This window comes from Clupea harengus, chromosome 1 (genome assembly GCF_900700415.2).
Source record: "Clupea harengus chromosome 1, Ch_v2.0.2, whole genome shotgun sequence".
In the NCBI taxonomy this organism is placed as follows: domain Eukaryota; kingdom Metazoa; phylum Chordata; class Actinopteri; order Clupeiformes; family Clupeidae; genus Clupea; species Clupea harengus.
The window spans coordinates 23,973,298-23,996,964 of NC_045152.1; the positions used below are offsets into that span (position 1 = coordinate 23,973,298).

Here is a 23,667-nt window from a genome sequence, read left to right on the forward strand (position 1 = left end):
TTATAAATATTCACGGTAAGTCTGAAACATAACCGCGCAGCATCTCTGTCCGAGAAGAAGATGAGGTCGTTCTGTTGAAGACTCCATACTGCAGCGTCATCACCCAAACTGCCGTGTCATCCAGAGTACCTTTTAAATGTTTTTAGAGCATGGCGTCTCAGGACCCAGAAGCATCGCTTACTGGTAGGTACCAACAACCGCTTTCCTGTTTCCTGTTACCGTACTATTTGACATTCTTTCCATCCCAAAAGCAGCCATTAAAAATCAAGGGATGGGAGTCTAAAGGAATATACATACTGTGTGTAGCTTGGTAAAAAAAAACTTGCCTCAGCTGAAAAGATACTCTTATCTACTAATTAGAAATACCGTTGATGTGCTGGGATAGGCAAGCAACAACATTTGTCATTTCCCCACCATAATTCTTCATTCATTTTCTTCACTCGGCTTATATTACATCAGGGTAACAATAAAAACGAAATATCTGTATATTGACAGAGATCTCTCACTCATGCCGTGCATCTGTTTCAGCACCAGATCCTCCTGCAGCTGAGCCCTCCCCCCATGACCTGAGGTTAGTTCTTCTGGGCAGGACGGGCTCTGGGAAAAGCAGCTCTGGAAACACCATCCTGGGTAGGGAGGCATTCCGAGCTGACATCTCCCCAGAGTCTATCACAAGCCAGTGTGAGAGAGTTAGTGAAGTTGTTTCCGGAAGACGCCTGGTTGTGATTGACACCCCAGGGTTCTTTGACACGCGTTTCTCCCCCCAAGAAGTGACAACTGAGGTGGGGCGATGCATCCTCCTCTCCTCCCCAGGACCCCACATGTTTCTGCTGGTGCTCCAGCCTGGGAGATTCACCCAGGAAGAGCAGCACACTCTAAAGTGGATCTCCGCCACCTTTGGGCCAGATGCATTCAGACACACAATGGTTCTTTTCACCTGGGGGGATCAGCTGAAAGGTAAATCCATAGTGGAGTTTCTGAGCAAGAGCAAAGAGCTTTCAGACTTTGTTGGCAGCTGCAAGGGAGGTAACCATGTCTTTGACAACTCAAAATCCACTGGTGATGGCCGTGCCCAGGTTTTAGAGCTGCTTCGCAAGATTGATAAGACCGTTGAGGAGAATGGTGGTAGCTGTTACACCAATGAGATGTACCAGGAGGCTGAGCGTGCCATCCAAGAGGCACAGGAGAGGATCATGGGAAAGCAGGAGTCCGAGCAGAACTTGCAGTCAGCAGTGGCAGTTCGAGGAAGAGACGCAGAGGGAGACCGGAGGATGGAGGAGAGGAAGAGAAGGGAGGAAGAGGAGGCCAGAAAGAAAGCAGAGAAGCTATTCTGGGGTGAGCTGCTGACTGCCATGGGGAAGGGGGCAGCGGAGGGCGCCGGGCTGATGGAGAAAGGGGAGGCGCAAGATGGAATAAAGCTGAAGAAGGGGAAGGTGGTGAAGAGGGCAACGGCCCTGGCCTCCACACCACTGTCAATCACATCCGCTGCTAAGGTGGTAGGAGGAGCCGTGAGGGAAGGGAGCAAAGTGCTGTACAAGCACCGCAAAACATTCCTGCACTGAGACCAAGATCCTCTTTACAAAGATGGCTTTGCCGCTTCAGTAGATACACCTTCAGCAGATTTGATTCAGCACTATATTGTCTAAGTAGATTCATCACTATGTACTGTCTAAGTAGTCACTACAAAAGGTTCTTCGTCATGTCTTACATTATGGTAGACAGTGCCCATACAGTGAGAACATGCACACCAGGAGAGTTGTTGCTGTGGTGTATCATTAGCAAAACCTTAATGTACACAGATTTCTTTTATTTTGATTGTAGTTGCTGCTTTCCTTTAAGATCCATCACTCATCTTTGCTGTATAGGCACCGTATGTAACTGTAAAGCTCTTCTTGCTTCTCATGTAGATCAAGAGCTTCAGGCATAGAGGATGACTGACATGTTAACACTGACATGGTTTGTGATCAACAGTGACTTCAGTCCGGTTTCAGACAAGGCATATGTGTTCTGTGTGTGTGTGACATAGTGTTCATTACTAAAACAGACCAATGTGGAAAAAGGTCAAATGTGGCAAATATTTGTAAACAAACCACATGACTACATGCAAGTACTACATATAATAAATGTATTAGTGTCCTCCAGACCATCACTCATTGTCCTGGTAGCATTCTCACAAACAAATCAACCCTTATCACTGGAACACCAATTGAGGATGTGTTTAATCAGACAACCTTTATTGACACTTTATAAAAGCTAGATACAAAATCTTCCAAAAAAGGCTTAATTTCCATTGCACTGGGAGAAAGAATCGTTTGAACAGTACATCTTTACCATTCCAAATATCAGAATTAGTAATGGGTTGTACCATCATATGGAGTGTTATAATCAAAACGTAATTTCGGTCCAAGATTGTTCTCCTACGCTAAATATGAGATTACATATCAGCACTGAAGTTATGTGTTTCAAGGAAGATGATCTTTGGCTTAGCAAAACTGAGAAGTGTGTGTTTATGTGAGAAGTGTGTGTTTGTGTGAGATTTCCCAGATCGTTGTGCTTCTCTGACATTTTCATTACACAAGGCACGAGAAAGAAATTGTGTATCCACATAACTTTTTGGATCTTCTGTTCTGTGGGTTGTATGGGCCATAAACCCCCCTGGCTTTGTTGCTAAGTACCTTTTATGCTAAGCGAATACTTGGAGATATTCTACAAACTTACACATACACCAAACACATGGGTGTAATTAAAAAGACATGTGAAAGAACATTTTACATAAAAAGTTATTAAGACAAAAAAAAAGAGTGGAAGACACATCCAGAGCTTCACATGGCATAACGAAATTCAAATGATGTCATAATTTATGTACACATCCCATGTAGGTACCAGTATTTTTATAGTACTTGTTCTGGGGAACACTAAAGGACTTAGAAAGCAGATGGTCTCTTTTTCAAGCGCAAAATTCTTCTTCTATTCTGTGGAGGTGAATAGTGGCCAGTACTTTCAGGTTTTTTACATTTTGCCTGCAGTCCCTCTTTTAGTGCTGCCCTGCTAAGTCAAACTGTGATGGGTGCCTAATGACAAGCGGTTGAGTAGAATGGGAATGGCATTTTCATTTATCGCCAAGCCATCACTTAAACCTATCCAAATGCAGGCCATACTTCATGTCATGAGGCAGCTCAACCAAAAAAAAGGGATCCACCATCCCTCTCAGCGGACTGCTATCAATTAAGCCTGGTACCAAATGGAAAAAATTAAAGACATCATACTTTCATAGTGAGTGTGAAGGGGGTCAAGGGTCAAAGGGAAACAAAACAGAGAGAAACTGATGGTCCTTAAACATTACAAATCCACTCATGTACAGAATCTCTCTAGGTTGACTAGAACATCCTTAAAGTACACCTGAATCATACACAGACTAATGAGAATATCAAAATGGCACTAGTTACAGCCCTTTTTACAAGGGTTTAAGATAGGTATGAGGAACTCGCAATTCATTTCTTAAGGTAAGCTTACTGATCCCTTTTAGCCCAATGATCATAGTTTTATTTATTTTAAATACAAAAGAATATATCAATAAGGGCTGGATAAGAAATATCCAATGCTGGACAACAGAGTGTTCACATTAAGTATTTTAGAAGCTGCAATTAGATGATGGTTGAATTGGATCCAAACTTTCTTCAAATCAATGATGTGGTCCATCCAGGTGATGATCCCAAGGGAGTGAATGAATAAAGGCTGGTGTACCTAAGATGGGTGGTGTCCTGTTTGTGCACACTTCACACTGGCATTGGCAGAGACATCTTTCCACTACCTCTGAGAACTGGATGGAAAAGGAAGAGGACAAAGTATTTAGGAAAATATCAAAACGACAACCCTGAATTATTATTCTGACAAAGTCTTCCATTAACTTACCCCTGGTGACATAGAGATAGAAGAAGTCACAGTAGAAAATTGTCTGCACCACTCCGGACACCACGGCAATTTGGTCAAAGAATCCCTCAGTGTGGTAGCGCCACACCCAGTTGGCCAGGTAAAGGGCACGGTACAAGCCCAAGAAGAACAGGTAGTGTGTGGTTATGGACTCCGCCTCACCAGTCTTGGTGATCATGAACAGCTGAGGTAAGATGGCCACAGACTCCAAGTAGATAGAGAAGGTCCAAAGGATCTGAATGATAATGATGAGCCAAGGTGAAACAGGAAGCATCAGACAAAGGCAGATGAGAGGTAACACAGAGGCTGGAGAACCATCGTCACATCACTGACACCAACAGGGCTGGCTGGCTACATCTAAGCCTACGTATTGTATCACACAACACACTAGGTGTATGTCACTATAGGTATAAAAGCTAATACTGGTAGAGAGCAGGTAGAATTTCCAATATTTCTTCAGTGAGCTATAGAAGCAAAGTTAAAAAAGGAACGGGATAGTTTTAAACGAATGGACAGATGAAATACAGTTGCATTAGGCTGCACGATGTACTAAAGATTCTACAACAGAAAAAAGTTTACAGAGAAACTCAACATTCTTCTAGAAGAAAGTATCAGAGTCTGGCTGAGAGACACAGCATTCCTTTTGAAGAAAGTATTTGAGTCTGGCACTACTATAAGCCAGAGTTAATGACTGTGTCTCAAAAAGGTTTAGGCAAGCCTGGGTGTCGCAAATACATACAAAGACAAAACAGGTCATAGTAGGCATTAGGGAAATCTGCACTTAACCCTGTACTTAACTGACCAGTTGATTGATTACAAATAGTGAACTGAAGCCCCTAAATGGCATAAACTGCTGAGTAATGACTTTCTAGCTCTCTGACTCTGTGGCTTTGTTTGAGGCAGCCTGTTCCAAATAGAGCTGTTTCCACGGAGACATGCAGCAGTTTGGAAATAAAGCATCCCTCTTACCTCCAGAGGGGTGAAGGCGTAGTTCTCCAGGAAGGAGAGTCCAGCCACAGGAACCAGGAGGAATTCCACCCGGAAGGTATCGCTCTCAGAATCGTAGGTGCTGCGGATGTGCATGTAGATCAGGTACACGGTGGCATAGGCTAGAGAGAGGAACACCACCTGTTCAAAAACAGAACACAGAGGAGGGGAAGATGCATTGCTTCAACAGGAACTACAGCACACATCTGAAGTCATTATAGATCTAAATAATTCCTTTGCAGAATCCAGAATAAAATCCAGTCCATGTATCAGAATTGTCAGAAGCAGGGTGGAGCAGGGCGAGAGAGGGGTGTTGAGCTTGGTTTTCAGCTTATTTGCTAATGCTATAACTTTACTTTACCACTTTACTTACTCTTACTTAGCTTTCGAAAAGTTTCCTCATTTTTGCATAATTATGACATTTCTAGGGGTATGTTTCTTATTCGTCAGGTTCACAAATAATGTGGAGTATCATAAATGATTGTCACCACATCAGTGATATCAGTGTTTTGGTTACTGGTGCTGTTTGACCATCCTAAAAATATCATAATCCCCCCCCCCCTCCAAAAAAAAAAAAAAAAGTAATCTCAATTATTATGAGTGTTGGTCTCACCTTCATAACAGTGTTGTAGATGGAGATGAAGCTCGTGAAAAGGTCTAGGTATCTTGTGGTGAAGACCAATGCAAATAGCATCTGAGACTTCCCAGAAATCCCTGCAAAATGAGAAAATGTTATGTGGTTTTAAAGGTGTTTGTTGGGTAGGGCCCTTTAAGGAAATGGCAAAGTTAGAGTTTATTGGAAGGAATTCTCAAGTCATTCCGTATAGCAGGAAGACAGCTGACTCTGAACATGTCTCATCACATCTAGGAAGGCTTCAGTGCCACGTAGCGAGGAGAGGTAGAGCAAATAGCTGTCCAAAATGTAACGTTTGGCCAACAAAGTATTTATCTAGAAGGCTATTTTAATACACAAGGCTTAGGTCTATAATACAGTCATTGTGAAAAAGTTAAGATGAAAGTTGTGCACGTAATCTGCAGGATTCACATAATCTTACTTTACGCTATTAATATGTTCTATCAATATGATCTAGCCTATTGATACAGCCATACAATCAAACAGTCTAAACATTGACTAAACTGCTTTCATAGACTAGCCTACATACCTGCACATGATTTTGACCTCCATATCTTCATAAACAATATGATGATTGCCACAAGATGTGACACGTCACCGGCGAGACGGAAAATGTTCATTTTGACGGATAGGTTAGTCCTTTAACAGATAATTTTAACACTAGAATGACACGCCACCAGCGTCGGTATCTCTGGTAATACACAAGTGTTGCAGAATCCAAGAAAAAAAAAGGCCTCTGCCCGTAGTAGACAGACCGATAAATCAAAAAGCTCTCTCTTTTCCAAGTTGGTATCACAGTGCTGTACTGTGCTGACTTCACTGTCTTTGCTCCAGGACTATCCAATACTCCTTAAATTGCTGTTTTGCACCAGAGTTGTTGGTATCGGGTCTGTATTCCTCTGCAGCAAGTGAGTTTCCGCTACACTTCCGAAGTTGTGGGACTGGGTGACGTGGCTACAGGGTCGCCGGGGAAGATCCGTGGGCGTGCATGCATCCAATTGGCCGACGTAAATGCCGCTGTAATATTTAAAGGGGAAGATTAATCATGTGGCCTCTCATCTGTAGGTCCTAGTACCTACCCGGTTGGCTTAACATTTTCACTGAGCATTTGAAAATCTAACTTCTACGTTGTTGAAAGCATTATTTTGCCGACTTCTATAGATGTTCTGGTGAAATTCTGTAGGTTGACCAGAGCCAGAGTTGGAGTGATGGAGCCAGAGTTGACCAGTCTAACCCTTGGGCTATTAAAAAAATAACACTGTGGCCACCATTCAATGTGGATTTTTTCCAGACTAAGGTATTCTGTTCTCTTTCTTACCTTTCATTAACAAAGTCACCTTTAGTATCAAAAGTCTCTTTTACAAGAAAACCTGGTCAAAATAGCAGCTGTTCAAACTCGTAACATGCATAAAAAACATTTACAACAGAAAATACGATATACAAAAAATACACAGCAAAAAAACTAATTTGACTCAATTTAAACTCAATGGCCTCATTGAGGCCATGTCTCATTCACCACATTATTTATGATCAATGGATATAAATCTAATTTGAGATCTTTCTGCAGATTAGTCCAAGGCGCATAGTCAGAAAATGCAGTTCCCCCAGATCTGTTAAAGTAACACTATGCAACAATTTGACACTTTTTGAGGTATGGTTTTATAGGCAATTAGTTTTAGTACCATCCTCAAATAATTTTTGATAGCATATGGTCATGTGAAAGACAGATAAACACATGTGTCTTCCCCACTAGCCATCCAAGATATGTAGTTCTGTGTAACGGGCTGAAACACCCTGCAAAAATGGAAGAAAAGCTTTCAAACGCATGCCATTGCCAGCTATACTGCCAAAAGACACCAGTTAGTGTGTTGGCAAGCTTCTATCAGTGTCATCTGTGCTGTTGGTGGTGTTTGCAAGGTTTTTGCATGCCTTTTAGGTAGTTAGCTTACTAGTTTCGGAACAGAACACCGTATTGCTGCTTTAAAACCCAGGGCACACTAAATAGCCACCAACTGGAAAAGCAGCTGGTAAGTGCACAAGCTGGGGCCGAGAAGGGTACAGAGGTAAGCTGGAAGTTTATTGCCTTATAGATAAAAATATACCAGTGCTGTTGTCTACAAGTGGTCAGTGATGCCCAGCCCATCAAATCATAAAGAATTCGATGGTGAGTAAGAGACGTTGTATTTGTAATAACACGTATCGAGGCATGGTACACTGAATCAAGGCTCCGTAAAATGGAGGAGGCTGCATGCATGTACCATATAAGTACACAAGTTTTTTTCTTAGCTTTAAAAGTAAAACAAAATGTATTTCTAAAATAAAAACTTATTTTCACTTTGAGCCTCCTAACTAGATTAGCAATATGTTTATTAAATAAAAGCTTGTGGTCTGGGGGAACTGCATTTTCTGACTATGCGCCTTGGACTAATCTGCAGACAGATCTCAAATTAGATTTATATCCATTGATCATATTCCCAAATACTTGTAAGAGGACACGCTTTCCAAGGATTTACCATCAAGTGTAAAAATGCTAAAATCATCAAGCAACTGTAAGCAAGCTTTTGAAAGGACCATGAACTTTGTTTTCTGAGCATTTTAGACCCGTTTTAAACTAAGCAGGGCAGTTTGTAATGACTAATGCAGTCTGAAGCTCTTGTGCTGTCGATATTATGGAGGGAGCATGTGTGACAGTGTCATCAGCATAGAGGTGTATTTTTTGCGTGAATGTCCGAGTCAAAATAGGTCCCAGGATGGAACCCTGGGGGACACTTTTGGTTATCTCCAGAAAATCAGATTTTAATCTATGAAGTCATTTCTGAGCTATTGAACAGCCTAAGGAGCAGCAGCTATTCACAATTACATCTGTTAATCTAACATCCAGCACAGTGTGCACTGCACAGTATTCACCTCACTTCGCTACACAAACAGATATGCTGTCATGCAACTGTGTTCAAATGTGACCACTTATGGTCGGACCTCTGTTTTCAGCTCAAGAAATGTCTGACATTACTTATTTCTTTACTTTGCACAACAGTTGAAACCAAGAAACATTTTATCAAAAATAATATCACATCTGCAATGACCACAGCTGACAATACAGTACCTGTTATGAATGCAATTAAATAACTAAAATAGAGAAACAGGATATGTAATGAACCAGAATGTTTTTAATCATGGCTGCAGAGTATATAATTATTATGGGTCCAGACGTATTTGTTTTGACACTGAAAGCCTGTGCATATTGCACCTTTGAACAACCAGGTGAATATAGCTAACACTCATTGCATAAATCACCCTTACAAGTTTTCGGGGTAGGGTATGGATCTCTAATTATTCAATTATTAGTTGAATAGATTTTCATTTGTTATCCTAGTTTATCTGTTGATAAAATCAATTGTGATCCAATGTGATATAGCACAATGTAACAATATTTTGTATTCAATCACAAAGTCAGATGCTATTTATCAATATTTTTCTATTCAATTATTAATTGAGTCAATGTACATTAACCTATTTTTACTGTACTGTATTGCAACTGCAATAAAAGAGGCAATCACCTCGTTATAAATCACCCATTAGCCACTAGAGAGGTGTTTGACTGTGAGGATTGATGCTGAACACTAGATGGCAGTGTTTACACGACCACTGCATTTACAGTGTCCTGTGTAGGTTTGATTTGATTTCGCCCTCCTGTAACAGTCATGTCTTTATAAAGATGATGCACTAGGCTGACTTGGTGATTTTTCATCAGTATTTAGTTATCATCAGTTTTGCCTCTGCATAGAACTGGAGATCAAATGTATGTTTAGACTTATATAGATATTTGTTCCCATTAAACTAATTTATATCCCACTGCTTTATGGGTGTAAAGATGTTGATATGTTCAGTGTTAAGGTTCACTGTGTGAATAATCACATCCGGCTGACATCTCAGATTCCTGCTCCTGTAAATGGCACTTTTGCACACTCTTTGCCTCCCTGCTTGTGCCTTTATACCCATCTCCCTTCCGCTGACTAACCCAACAATCCTCTTAAGGTCCTGATTCACCAGTAAAGCCACCCCTCCACTGCCCTGCCCGTGGCACCGCTGCCCCCGCCCACTCGGCTGGTTTTGGTGCGCTGCCCTGCAGTGCCATAATCCACTCCCTCCAGTCCCCCTCACTGTCGCAAGTCACCAGCCTTGTTCCCCTGACTCGATGGAAAATCTTAATGTGGATATCCTAATGATGGCTAAGTCTCTGTGAAAGTCTGGTACCTCTAAAAAAGCGGTGAGATGACTTGTCATTAGGACAGCGTACAGTTACAGCAAACAGGTGTATCTGTATATGTGAATGTTTGAAATACAGGATACCATAGTTTGGTCTATAACCCACAAATTAAACTTGTTGATAAGTTACTAAAAACATTGTGAAGAGTACTGGAAATGTGCAGGAAGTTGGCTATTTGCATTGTGACTAAAGAGCAGATGATGCCAACATGGACGAGCACAAAGACCAAGTTCATACCAAGCCCAATCTCTGCAGGTACGATGAGGAGAGATAAGAGAGAAAGGCAGTGGACGTGAATTGAAAGAGACAGACTGCGGAAGAAAGACAAATAAAAAGATGAGATTAATACAAATACATAGCTCAAAAGAGAGGGAGGTACCACCTGGCAAACCCTTGTCAGAAGGTTGTTGGAACTAATCTGGCATGCAGGGATGATAACTGGCTATAAATACAGAATGAACTCTAACGAATCCCACTCTTCTCCGCCTCCTTAGGGTCATGGACCTCACGGGCCAGTGCTTCTAACACTTCATGGCTGCATCAGTGCTGCTGTTTTGAACAGCATGTATATATTTTTAAATTCAGGAACTATGGGATTTTTTTCTGCAGCTCTCAATTTTCTTTGAGCTTTTCCACCTGCCTGTCCTCTGGCCATACAGACAGACAGACAGACAGACAGACACACACTGCTGGTGCAGAGGAAACCGGTTGTGCCTCTGCTTACTCGCCTGTTATTGCTGTCTGTCTTTCTGTCTGTCAGTCTATCTCTTCCTCTCTTTCTATCTCTGTTCATGAGAGTTGTAAACAATCATGCTTCTACAGGAATAATTTTTCCTGCCAAAAAGAAAAGCCATCAAAACAATTATTTCGTGTGAGTGTAAATATTAAAGTGTTCAAGTCATTATTCTGCTTTAGCTTAATTCATTGTCTAGGCCATGAACACACAATACTGATATTGTCTTGAATCAGAGAGATTGACATCATAACCTTAACTAACCTAAACTTGATCCAATCATTTAAGCGTGTTGCTATAAATACCCTCTCCTCAGCTCCACAGTTGTCCTTCTGGCTGATTTTTCAGTTTCTCAATCCTTTTTTTGTCCTCATACTAACCCAATATGCAAAATATATTTGTGCAACCATCCCATAATGCAAATATACACAGTCTTTATTTTGTTCTCTCATCACAGACTCCACTAGGTATTGCTTGCCTCTCTTGTGGCATGCTCCTACAGCTGGTTTGAAATGGTCCTAGTCCTCACCCCAAACTGGCTCTCACCTCTCTTTCATGTCTCCATCTCTCCTCTAGGACTTGCCACCCACCCACCTACCATGTGGTCTGAAAGTGTACCACAGAAAGACACACTCCCACCTTCCCATTCACAGTAATAAAAAGCATTCGAAATAAGTCCCCTCTGCTGCTTATAATGTGGAAGCAGAAAGAACGGGAGAACACTTGCAAAAGGGAATGGTTTCCATAGAAACTGTTTTAGCTGCACGAAATGTTCAACACTCACACACACACAGACACAGACACACACACACACACACACACACAGACACAGACACACACACACACACACACACACACACACACACACACACACACACACACACATACACACACACACACACACACACACACACACACACACACAGTCAGAGAGAGCAAGAAAAACATCAATGTTATCAGGAAAGGTAAACTGGGAAAGTATGAAGTTGTCTTTGTTCTTTAATCTGTCCATCTTAATTTAATTGCAATAAAATTGCACACTTGATGAGATTTTCTTCTGAAGTTCACCGAACAAGAACAAATCTAGTATTAAAGTCATGAAAACAGTTTTTTAAAAGATTGAGTACATAGACACTTTAAAATTATATGCTTGCTGTAAAGTTACAATTGTTTACATTAAATAAAAAATAGACTATAGACTAATAAAAGTATCTCAATAAAATAACTGATTCTCTTTCAAGAGAAAAAAAAGCTTTCTCTTGAGGATGAATATAGGCCTACATAGCCTATTGTAGTGAAAGTGTCCTGGAGCAAAATTATGCTGTGATTTTGTGTGTTCTTGTTACTAGAGAGTTGCCTGGAGCCTGCCAAGTTCAGGGTTGAAGTAGAAGGGTGTTGGCATTTGAAGGCTAACAGGCTTTGACATGGTCTTCACTTTGGCTGGCAGCGAGATCGAGCGCGAGAGGGAATGTATAAAGCCAATGTATGAAGTGAAGAAGACAACTGGTAACGGGGTGATAGAAAAAGTTTATTTTTAAAAAGCACCTTGTCAAGAATTGTACCCATTTCTTTCACGTTCATATGGCGATCTAAAACATGTCTATTGACAGCTGCAAACCCAACACCTGCTGGAACAGGCTACTATGGGACAACATTCACGGGCATTTTGACTACCCAGACCAAAACATTGACCATTATGTGCTCCAGTACAATAGCGGGCATGCGTCATCGCGCACACCTACTCATGCAGGCACACCAACGTTCTGAAAGCAGAACATAATCAAAGTGACAAGCACACCCCCCCACCCCCCCTCCCGCCTCCCGCTCTTACCCACGCTTTTCCGAGACGCGATTGACACAGCATTTCCATATATCAGCGCAGGGCTCCGCCAAGGAGAGCACGCCCGAGCAGGGATTACAGTGGGGAGAAGTCAGCGCAGATTCAGTGAAAAACAGTAGGAGATATAAAACATACTGACCATCATTAGTTTGTTTTGAAGTTCTTGGAAAGACTGGACTAAGATTTTGTTCCATACGGATGTATATGGTGTAAAGTGTTGCAGCTGTGCCCCCCCTTGGACTTTATCTACACGTGGATTTTGTGCCTCAGAAAACGCATATTTAGGTAAGTTTCCATGTTGCAGTTATTGAAAGGCATTAGTAAATCTGTCTGGTTTTATAGACCCAAATGTATGATACATTCTTAAAAGCATGATACTGTAGACCTGTGTTGCTAACTGTATGGCTTTAATTTAGTCACTGAATTTCTCAAAATTCTATTACTGCTGTAGGCTATGTTAGGTTTCGAAGCTGAGTAGAATCAATTTTTTTCTTCACATGCCACTGAATTTGAGTGTTTAGCGGCCCTTATTTAAACTTGGCACGACCTTAAAGTGACGATCCAAAAATCAACTGTGTCATAATGTAACATTGGGGGTTGTGAAATCATCCTGAGAGACCTATTTCTCTCGGAGGGAAAGTTTAATTAGCAGCTAAAATGTAACAAAGGCATTCACCCAGGTAAAAGTGGGAAAGATGGATAGATTGGTAAAGCAAACATAAGAATAGGTCGCGCGCTACTGAATGGCACGAAAAAAAATGATGTTGTAAATAATGAAACCAAAGGATAATCCGTGCGCCACAAGCATTCCGGTGTTATTGAGCATCTGGTAGATTTGCCTAAAAAAAATGATGGGAACCATCTCCATAACTTTGCCATGTCTCTAAACCATTAGAGTTTTTCTGGATATTTGGGAATGAGGTGCTTAACATCATACGTATCAGCATAAAGAGAAGTTCAGAATGAAGGAGCATTTTAGGGAATAGGGATTTGACAGCGACATTACATGGAATGTTTAAACATATATGTATTGTTTTTATGTTTTATGATCTTATTCTCATTGCACCTGACAATATTGTCAAAACATTTCTTTCTATCTTTGCTAAAGGACATTACTGGAAAGTGGGTCTTGAACCATGACGCACGGCCTGATCAATTACTACTTAACAGGGATGAGGAAGGACGATGCTGATGACTAACCCTGTTTAGGACACCTAAGCTCATAAACAAATAGCCCCTTCCCATGCAACAGCACTGTCCAAAACAGTCCTATACCTCTGCTGCTATGAGGCCTTCTCACACTGGTGACAAATGTTGACAAAAATAAAGACGGTAGAGGCTCAAAAGACCATAGGCACCCTGTTGTAATATTGTCGGTGTCCCCACAAAGGAAGCTATGTCATAACTTTATTGTAACCGAAGTGTATTTAAATGGGTCCATGAATTGCATGAATAAGGTATTTATTAATAAATGTAAGTATTTTTCATATCAAAGGATTCATTAGTGGAGAGGTAAAAAAGTAGTAGAGCATTGTTATCAATATGATGTGATCAGTCAGGTGGCAACTAAGGTACAGTATCAGGACCTTTAAGTCACAAAAGCAAATGCATTGCTGCTTGTAGTGGTTCTCTGAAGATCTGATCCAGATCCAAATCTTAATTATGAAGCACTATAGTTAGGTGAACCTGACATCCGTCTGTTGTTCCACAACACTGAAGCAGGCTATTTTAAGACATTGGATTTATCTTTCATATCACTGTTTCAATCTGTAATTTAAAGAGATAGAGATTAGGAATACCATGTGAGACAAGCACACACACACACCAGTTGAACTGGGATGTCTGAGCATCCCAGACAGTGAGAGAGAGAGAGAGAGTGACAGAGAGAGAGAGAGAGAGGAAGAGAGAGAGAGAGGCAGGGAGACAGTCCTTCAGTCTAGAGTCGGATTAGACGTCTCTTTGTGTTGTGTAACAAAGGTTCACTGGATTTCCATCCCTGACATTCTCTTCCCAGAGATAAATCTACTGAGACTACTTGTTGAGATTACAGCGGACCTCTCTGCACCCTTACACCCCCACCCGAATTCCTAACCCCTCCTCTTCCTAGGCTTCTGAGGACTGTCGTCTATTCCATGTACAATTAAGCCTTTGAGAATCACTGCTGAAGCTGTATTATGTTGACTTTCTGCTCTCTCTCTCTCTGACTCACCTGATGGAGAGCTCTCACATCCCCCCTAAAACGTGTCTCTAGTGCCCCTCTCCTTTCCCTCTCCAGCCCTCTCACTTCGGCTCACTGTGTTGCCCGCCACAGGCTTGCAGAGACTGGTTCCTATGGAAACCACTCACTACCTCTGGTGTCTGCTGCTCAGCAAGAGCACCTGTGATGCCGTGTGTCATACCTGTGGGCTTTGAGACCCCAGGTACCCTTAGAGAGATCTGCTGCTTACAGTATTGATTTTTCAGGGGCACAATGAGATGGTATGCACTGTGTTCATGCTTCTGCCAAGAGCAGAAAAAGTGCTTATGACCATGTGGTCTGACTGGATCAGCTCAAACCAAAAGAATACTAGCAACTGATAATAGAAAAAAAAGAATATTAAGTCCAATTCCTGTGAGATGATACAGGGGTCGAACAAATCGCAGTAGAGGACCTGTGGGTCAGTTCTGGAGCTTTGAACCTGCAGAAACAGTCATATTGAAACTGAAATGCAGTGAAAGTGATTTATTTTCCAAGAAAAATCTGTGTTGTGCTCAATTATAGCTCATGAGTTCAAATATCATCCATCAGAAATAAACTAGGCAAGCTCTGAATTGCCTTGCAAAACAAGGTCTTTTCCATCACATCTACATGAACAGAAGCTTTTACTTAAAATATCACAATTCAAATGTTTCCCTCCAGTTCGACTCAGTACTATGGTTCTCTTGTGCTGTTGGCTTTGACAGATGTTTGATGCACATTGGGATACAGTAATAGCCACGCAAAGGTCAGCTGGTCCTGTTCAAGCACAGGTAGAAAATGCCTGTTGTCTTTATTGAAGCGAAAACTACATTTGTGTAGCAAATATTTTGGTAATTCCATGTAAGCATTGGTTGAGATGTTGTTGTTATTATATAAGGATTAAGGGAGAAAGGATTTCTTTTTTTACTCTTTTGGGCAGAAAATGATGCAATGAAGGAAACAACCTTGAGCTGCTTTCTGAAAATACAATTCTAGCAGATTTGTAGCTCAACTATGTCTAAGTCATGTGTATGGTTGATAGAAGTACCTGCTGCAGTAATGTCACACATGATTACTTGCACAATCTATTGTGAAAACATCATGAAGTTTCATCAGCAGAATCCTTCTAATCCCTTAAGGGAAATGGTTTGAACAGTACTTTTTCACTTCAGCCCAATATCTATTCACCAATTTGACTGTCCTGCTATAGATATAAGACCACAAGTACATATTTGGGCCACATACATCAATCTATATACATGTTATTTTGTACTCTATACAGGAACACTGAAAACTGTCACTTTAGTCACCTTCAGTACAGTCAAATTGCCGTTTGTGCCTCAAAACAGACAATTTTATAGTTTCCTTAAAATAAACCACACATTAAGATTTTAAATATGATATGATAGTGAACAGGCACACATCACCAGATGGTCATGGTGACTTTGTGAGGAGAGAGAACAGTATTTGGAATGTTGCCAAGCCTGTCTCCTTCCATCTTCCATTCCATCCAAAAAACATCATCCTTTGCCAAACTACCACCCATATGCTTTTATCTGTTCCTTTACCAAACTACCACCCATATGCTTTTATCTGTTCGTTTACCAAACTACCACCCATATGCTTTTATCTGTTCGTTTACCAAACTACCACCCATATGCTTTTATCTGTTCCTTTGCCAAACTACCACCCATATGCTTTTATCTGTTCCTTTACCAACTACCACCCATATGCTTTTATCTGTTCCGTACATTCTGGGCCCAGCTGAATAGCACTAAGATGCAAACAATATACAAACAGTGCATGTTACACATAACACACATCAGTTTGGATTTAATGCTCTTTAGGTTCATAGGGAAAACATACAGAAGGAGTTTTGCTCTGTCCAAGTGATGAGCTACCCAATATCAATAACTATACAATAAAAAACCGTGGTGCCCATGTTGACGAGATCAGAAACCCAAATCCCTTTAAAAAACCAGGACAATAATAAGGGAGACAGATATGGAGTACATTAAATGAAATAGGCCAAAGAAATAGGATGGATTTATTTTTTGTCCATTGTTAGTAGTGCACTTGTGTATACAGAGCTTCCTTGTTGTATTTAAACAATATTGCCCATACCTCTAGTATACTTCTATCACAAAATGTACTGAATGGCACTCAGAGGCTGTCTTTTAAGTGGTCGTTTTGACCAACAGTAGAGCCACCTATGTGGGCCACAGGGTCAGAAAAGTCAGTAACTTTTGTTTGTGCTGTAACTTTCAGTGGCTATTTTTAGTGTTCCCCAATGGATGTCAGGAGAGGAAGGAAAAGAGGTAACAGGAGATAGAGGATAAAAAGAACAGCATTCACAGGACAAAAACATTTAAATGTTCTAGATGACATGTCTAGTTTTGCTGGCTGTAAAACCAGCTCTGCAAACATTCAAGAATACAGAAACATGGGGGGGAAATCAGGAATCAGGAAATATTTTGTCATGATTTCTTGTGTCTAAAATGATGGTTCTGGCCTTCTTCCCTGTCTCTTTACCCAGGGTTCACTTAAGAGTGGGCTGCGTTTGTGGTGCTAGGTGGGCACAATGCCGATACCCCAATCTTTGGGCGTAGACTGAATAGCAGCGTCAGCTAGACCCATTTTCATATACCCCAATCCATTAAGAGCCTGCTGGTCACCGGTGCCATGGGAACAGCACGGACAAACAGGTAAGCGGCAAGGACAAAAGTGTGTAATTAGACCTTAAATTGCATGATACCATGTTGAACTTCTCATATCAAGAGCAATTTGATTGTTTTAGTGCTATATAAATCATTGAATTTAATTGAATATCAGAATCATCCTGGGAAGAAACAGCCACCACACCAAATAAAGTTGCAGCCTTTTTGGTGTTAGTCTTGCCTTGAGCCACAGAGCACCCCCCCCCCCCCCATATCTCGTGACAATGTCAGAATGTCCCAAATGATGATGATGATGATGATGTGCTTTGAAAGGGAGTTGGGAGGAAGGAGACGGGGCATCAAGAGACCCGGCTCAGAAATAATCCCTAAATCTGAGCTGACCGCAATCCCTTTTCTGTAGCTAAACACAACTCACCTTCCAGAGTAATCCCATCTAGAGGAGATAGATAAGAGACAGGTAGTTATGATGGTTATTTCCAGGTAACTCAAGTCTAGGTGAAAATGAATAGGGTCAAGAGAAGAGGTGGAATCATGCCCGTGTTCACCGTCTGATTCTCTGTCTCTGATGAAGGGAAACATGTAACGGAGCAGAGGAGCAGGCTATCTGAGCTCCTGAGGGAAAATGAGTCATACTTTATCTCTCTTTCTCCAAGGAGCTAGCGTGCTATGCATAGTCATTTGTGTCACTTGAAGGGTGTACTGGAAAGAACGAGAAGAAGCCAATGCGATTATGCACACTGCTCCTCCAAAATCTGCCCCCTTTGGCTTGCTAACCTACCACCAATATAGAACCCTTCTTTTGCTCTCTTATGAGTCTCTCCTTAATGATATTTACACCCTTCCTCTGTTTTGTTCTAAATCTATGTATCTTTAGGTACAGCATTGTATTGCACGATGAGGAGGGCTTAAAAATATCCACTCTTGGGCTTCACAATGGTCTCAGCACCCCAAATCGTAACCTGCTCTCACCTGGCGGATCTGATATCTTAGGGGGTAGAGGGGGACTCGATGGACGAGGCATGGGGAGTCCCCTCAATGGGAAGATCCTGACCACCGGAGGCAACCAGCTGAGGAGCCGCTTTGTGAAGAAGAATGGCCAGTGCAATGTAGTGTTCTCTAACATGGAGGACAAGCCTCGTCGCTACCTGGCAGACATTTTCACCACCTGCGTGGACATTCGCTGGAGGTACCTACTACTCATCTTCTGCTCTACATTCCTGATATCCTGGTTCATCTTTGGAATGATCTTCTACTTTGTGTCTTTGGCCCATGGGGACTTTGACGAGCACCCTAGGATGGGTTCACCCTTAGGTTCAGTGATTGGGGGTGGGTTAGGGACTGGTGCTGGAGAGGGGGTTGTGGAGCAGAGAGAGTGGAAGCCCTGCCTCCTGCATGTACAAGGTTTTGTTGGGGCCTTTCTGTTTTCCATTGAAACTCAGACCACAATTGGGTACGGGTGGCGCTGTGTGACCGAAGAGTGCCCAGTGGCTGTGCTCACAGTAGTGGTGCAGTCCATAGTGGGCTGCATCATAGACTCCTTCATGATTGGCACCATCATGGCAAAGATGGCACGGCCTAAGAAGAGGAATCAGACACTTCTGTTCTCCCACAATGCAGTCATTGCCCTCCGCGATGGTAAACTGTGCCTCATGTGGCGTGTGGGAAATTTGCGCAGGAGCCACATTGTGGAGGCCCACGTGAGAGCCCAGCTCATCCGACCCTATGTCACGGCCGAGGGGGAGTTCATTCCTCTGGAGCAGACTGACCTCAATGTGGGCTATGACTCGGGAATAGACCGACTGTTTCTCGTGTCGCCTCTTGTGATAGTCCACGAGATTGATGAGGACAGCCCGCTCTATGGCATGAACCGGGCTGACCTGGAGTCAGATGAGTTTGAGATTGTGGTCATCCTGGAGGGTATGGTTGAGGCCACGGCCATGACTACCCAGGCACGCAGCTCCTACCTTTCCAGGGAGATCCGCTGGGGTCACCGATTCGAGCCAGTGATATTTGAGGACAGAGATCGCTACCAGGTAGACTATGCACGGTTCCACAAGACCTACGAGGTTTCTTCCACACCACACTGCAGCGCCAAGGAGCTCAGCGAGACTGCGGAGCATCACTCCTCAGCCTCCTCCCGCTCCATGTCCCCTGTCAGCCAAGTGACCACCCAAAACCTCTTGCTGCCCCATTCCCCCAGCGCCTTCTGCTACGAGAACGAGGTGGCCCTCTGCAGTGGGGGGGAGGAGGAGGAGGAGGGGGAACCAAACCAGCTGGTGGGAGATGTCGGGGACTCCGAGACTGAAAGGACTGCCATACCCAAAGAGTTCCAGAAGATGTTCCAGGACACTGCAACAATGACATCTGGCAACAACACGTTATGTGTTTTAGACATGGACAATCAGATAGAGTTTGACATTCTGCAGACTGCAATTCCTCTTGATCCTGTAACATATAAAAGTGAGCCAGAAATCTGACGTCTAAGCAGCAGCTAGAGTTTACACTACCCTAGACTAATTGCAATCATAATATAAATCTTCCTGACCTCAACAGACTTAGAATTTAAGAAAACAAACTCCACATTTTTAGGAGTGAGGAGGTAGTTCTGGTGACAGTTTGCACATTTTTTTACTAAAGACTGTAGGATAAACAAAAAAGACTAACCTTGTCTTGAGTTGTCAAGTTCTTTGGGGTATTTGCTTGAATTTGAGGAGTGATTCTCTTCCCAGCTGAGGAAAGCCAGGGGTACCATTTCAGACTGGTCCTCCCCAGTCTCATCTTCTCTGTTCATTTGAAGAGGTGGACAGACATCTTAGATGACGAGATGTGGTTCTCAGGTGGATGCAGCCATGGTGATTCAGTCGCCTAATGATCAAGGTGAATGAACTGCCAAGACATGAACAAGGAGGAAATTTTACACAAAACCAAAGGAGGACATTTTGTACTTGAGGGTAGATTTACAGCAGGAGATACTCAGGGTAGTTTAAAATAAATGGATCTGTCAGTACTAAATGCAGTTGGTAAGCACTGTATTAAGATCTGTTTATGGCATTTGCTTGGAGCTATTCTTTCTGATCTTCTTTGTTTTGTTCGGCACAAGCAAAGGAAAGATCATGAAATGTGATACAAGATATGAATCACTCCTTCTGTGAGAGGAGAAAAACAACAATTTCAACCTGGACTTTTATCATATAGATGAGACAGAAAGAGTGAAAGAGAGCATTGTTTGCTGATTCTAACAGCTAAAACAATTCGACAAGCCTGTAGATGTTGTTTTCCAGTTGTCTCTTGAGTTGTCTTTTCAAGTGACTACAGTTAAATGAATATCTCTTGATTTTTTTGACATTACAAAAGATTAACACAGGTTGGTTAATGCAATTGTCTATGTGTTCTTGAAAATTAACAGATTTTTTTCTGGAACCTGGAAACTGTTGTTTTGTGTCTGGTGGTAAAACCCACATGCATGTCATGTAGGAGCCACTTAAACACTTAAACCATCTGAAGGCACCTGGGCTCAGTCAGAGTGATTCAGTGTAGTAGTTACATATTACTTAAGTTAAGCTTTCAATATTTCAAGATGGAGGGTGAAAGCTTTGTTCAGACATGCAAAAGCTAGAGCAGGCCCCTTTTTTATTAAATTAAATTACACAATCAAAACAGTTTTGTTCATATGATTACTTTCAGTTCTTTGTCCAGCATCTAACTGTTTTTTTTTATGTTTTCTATGTCAGTATTAAATAATGAATGGAATTGTGTTGAGGAATTTACTTGGACAAAGCCATGTCTGGACAGATGGGGGTACAGTCTGGGACTGAATTTTGTTAAGCTTCTGTTGTTTTATTTTTGTACTGAAGAAAATGGCAGTTCTCTGATGAAGCACTGTTGTTGGGGGAAACAGGCTTATTACTGTTCAAAATGAAAATATCTGTCTCATGTTATGCTCATTTCTAAGTGAATTCTCTTCTTGTATTCATTTCGATGGACAGATATCTTGTACCCCTTTTATTTCTTCAATAAGTTGCGTGTTTCTGCTTTTGCACCTGAAAACCATGTACAATACTCAGACCCAACGGTTTGAGGGTATGCTTGAGTGAGAGACCAAGGATCCAGCATGTATAAAACCATCTTATATTTCAGCTGTACTAATGCTTATAGAATTCATTTTTTAAATGTACATTTTTAACACCCAAACTTTAGGTATTTGCTATTTATTTATTATGTTTTTGTTAATTATTATTTGTTTATTATTAATCTCCCTTTTTGATGTTCAGATGCAAGTGACCTGCTGTGGAGTGTGTTTGCTTCATCCAAGAGAGGTTAACATGCATTAGAATGAGGTAACGACAAAAATACTTGTATAAACAGAACTGCAGCAACATATAAGAGACTCCAACCTTGTTGTATCTGAACTGTTATGATTTGAGTTGGAATGAGAGTTTAACTTTTAGATAAGAATAACAGTTTGAATTGAAGCCAATATTTAGCTTTTTTTCAGAAAATATGTCAACTGTATTTTCTTGCTTGAATACCTGTTTTCATGACCATAGTGGACCAGTGAAATCCATGCATGGAGCAACATCCTCAAACCAAAAGTAACTCTACAATGACCAGGCAATAATTTGCAAAGATCATGACTTGAAGAAAGCGTACTAAATACTTGTAAGCACTTTATTCCTTATGTACATATGTCCTCTGTTATAAAATATGACTAATGATAAATATATATAATACTGGAATGTTTAAATCCTGTATTCAGTGACTTGCATTTGTAAACATGCATTTCCCTCAGTACTGTGAATAAATGTTTCTACTAACTCATATGAAATTCATTATACAGAATATCAACTAAAATCATTTATTTGAATGGGTTACAGTGAACGGAACCATTATAGACTCTCTTGGTTGTTTTTCCCCATTTTCTCTTACCGAGTCTATTTTGGCCTGTACACACGCACAACATAATGGAAATGTCTAATTGTACTGGTCAGTCACTTTGAACAAAGTGCTTCACCATCGATAACAAGCCCTCGGGTGTAGCATTCAGACTGCATTATGTAACACATTTACACACACATTGGAACAACAAGAAAAACTACAGATCCCTCATTGACCAGTTTTCAGAGGTTTTTCATGTTTCAGGTAAACTGGGAACCTAGAAGATTAGAGAGTAAAAAAAAAAGCAATCCTGTCATGAGTGATTACACAAGTCTTGTCATAAGTTATCATAAGTCGTTAGGTAAGTGTTATTCTGTATGACAATATTAAATCAAGGTAACTGGAACAAGTTAGATTGGGAATTTAAAGATTTGGCTTGGTGTCCCTCTATTTGCCGCCAGGTGGACCTAAAGACTTTCCCATCAAGCTTTCTCCTTCCCACCCTGTCACAAGCACTCGCTTCTCCCAGAGCACAGACCCCCTCTAGTGGTTGATGTAACGCATCATTATTCAGCTATAGGCCCCGTTCGGAGAGTCTTTTTTGCTTACGAAGGTTCCTCACTGAGTGAAGTGACATGGACGCATCTAAGTGGCAGCTATGATAAGAGCTGGTCAAATTCCCTAAATGCTTAGGAAAGGTGCTTCAATGTTACCTTTCGTATTTCCTTTAGCATAGGGTACACCAGACGACCCTTCCAATTCCTTGCGGCAGCATCACCAACGTGACCCACGTCAGTAACGTCCGCCATCGCGTATTCAGTAGTATAGTGTAAGTGCAGTCGAATTCTCTTAGCCCCGCGGTTGTCTTTTTCTTATGAAAAGTCCTTAAGAATAGTACAGCACATCTTTCACTGACGTTTTCCGTCGAGGTCAAGGAAAAGTGTTTAGGAAAAGACGATAGGACGACTATCCGACCCTTAGTCAATAAGTTGCGTGTTTCTGCTTTTGCACCTGAAAACCATGTACAATACTCTGACCACACGGTTTGAGTGTATGTTTGAGTGAGAGACCAAGGATCCAGCATGTATAAAACCATCTTCTATTTCAGCTGTACTAATGCTTATAGAATCTTTTTTTTTTGTATGTACATTTTTAACACCCAAACTTTAGGTATTTGCTATTTATTTATTATTTATTGTTGATAATTATTTGTTTATTATTAATCTCCCTTTTTGATGTTCAGATGCAAGGGACCTGCTGTGAGTGTGTTCGCTTCATCCAAGAGAAGTTAACCTGCATTGGACCGCAGCCTTAGTCTTGCAGATTTGAAGAGTCTTTTGAGAAAATCGTATTGTGTGAAGCCTACCAAAAGATATATGAAAGTTTCAGGTGTGAAATTGAGTATGAAACTGCATTTGCTGTTCACCTATACTTGAGTGTTACATCAACTTCAGTATAAACTCATGTCACTTTAATGCTTCTATGTTCCCATTCCTCTGGAACAG

General features: G+C 41.4%; 3 protein-coding genes across 4 annotated transcripts; 2 read left to right on the forward strand and 1 right to left on the reverse strand.

Moving 5' to 3' along the window:
- The first annotated feature begins 99 nt into the window (after nt 1-99).
- LOC116221523 (GTPase IMAP family member 7-like) lies at nt 100-2,132 on the forward strand. The gene is made up of 2 exons (XM_031572444.2): nt 100-183; nt 529-2,132. The coding sequence occupies exons 1-2, from the start codon at nt 150-152 to the stop codon at nt 1,560-1,562; spliced, it is 1,068 nt and encodes a 355-aa protein (XP_031428304.1). The 5' UTR covers nt 100-149; the 3' UTR covers nt 1,563-2,132.
- Nucleotides 2,133-2,213: 81 nt separating this feature from the next.
- On the reverse strand, nt 2,214-6,585 carry kdelr3 (KDEL endoplasmic reticulum protein retention receptor 3). The gene is made up of 5 exons (XM_012825737.3): nt 6,081-6,585; nt 5,531-5,631; nt 4,900-5,058; nt 3,913-4,165; nt 2,214-3,820 (listed from the first exon to the last, which is right to left on the reverse strand). The coding sequence occupies exons 1-5, from the start codon at nt 6,169-6,171 to the stop codon at nt 3,777-3,779; spliced, it is 648 nt and encodes a 215-aa protein (XP_012681191.1). The 5' UTR covers nt 6,172-6,585; the 3' UTR covers nt 2,214-3,776.
- Nucleotides 6,586-12,356: 5,771 nt separating this feature from the next.
- LOC105898588 (potassium inwardly rectifying channel subfamily J member 4) lies at nt 12,357-22,102 on the forward strand. 2 transcript variants are annotated; one of them, XM_031572462.2, is made up of 3 exons: nt 12,357-12,676; nt 17,146-17,314; nt 18,162-22,102. In XM_031572462.2, the coding sequence occupies exons 2-3, from the start codon at nt 17,292-17,294 to the stop codon at nt 19,762-19,764; spliced, it is 1,626 nt and encodes a 541-aa protein (XP_031428322.1). In that variant the 5' UTR covers nt 12,357-12,676; nt 17,146-17,291; the 3' UTR covers nt 19,765-22,102. The 2 variants fall into 2 exon arrangements, with proteins under 2 accessions (XP_031428322.1, XP_031428328.1); XM_031572468.2 differs by lacking the exon at nt 12,357-12,676 and adding an exon at nt 14,299-16,927.
- Nucleotides 22,103-23,667: the final 1,565 nt, after the last annotated feature.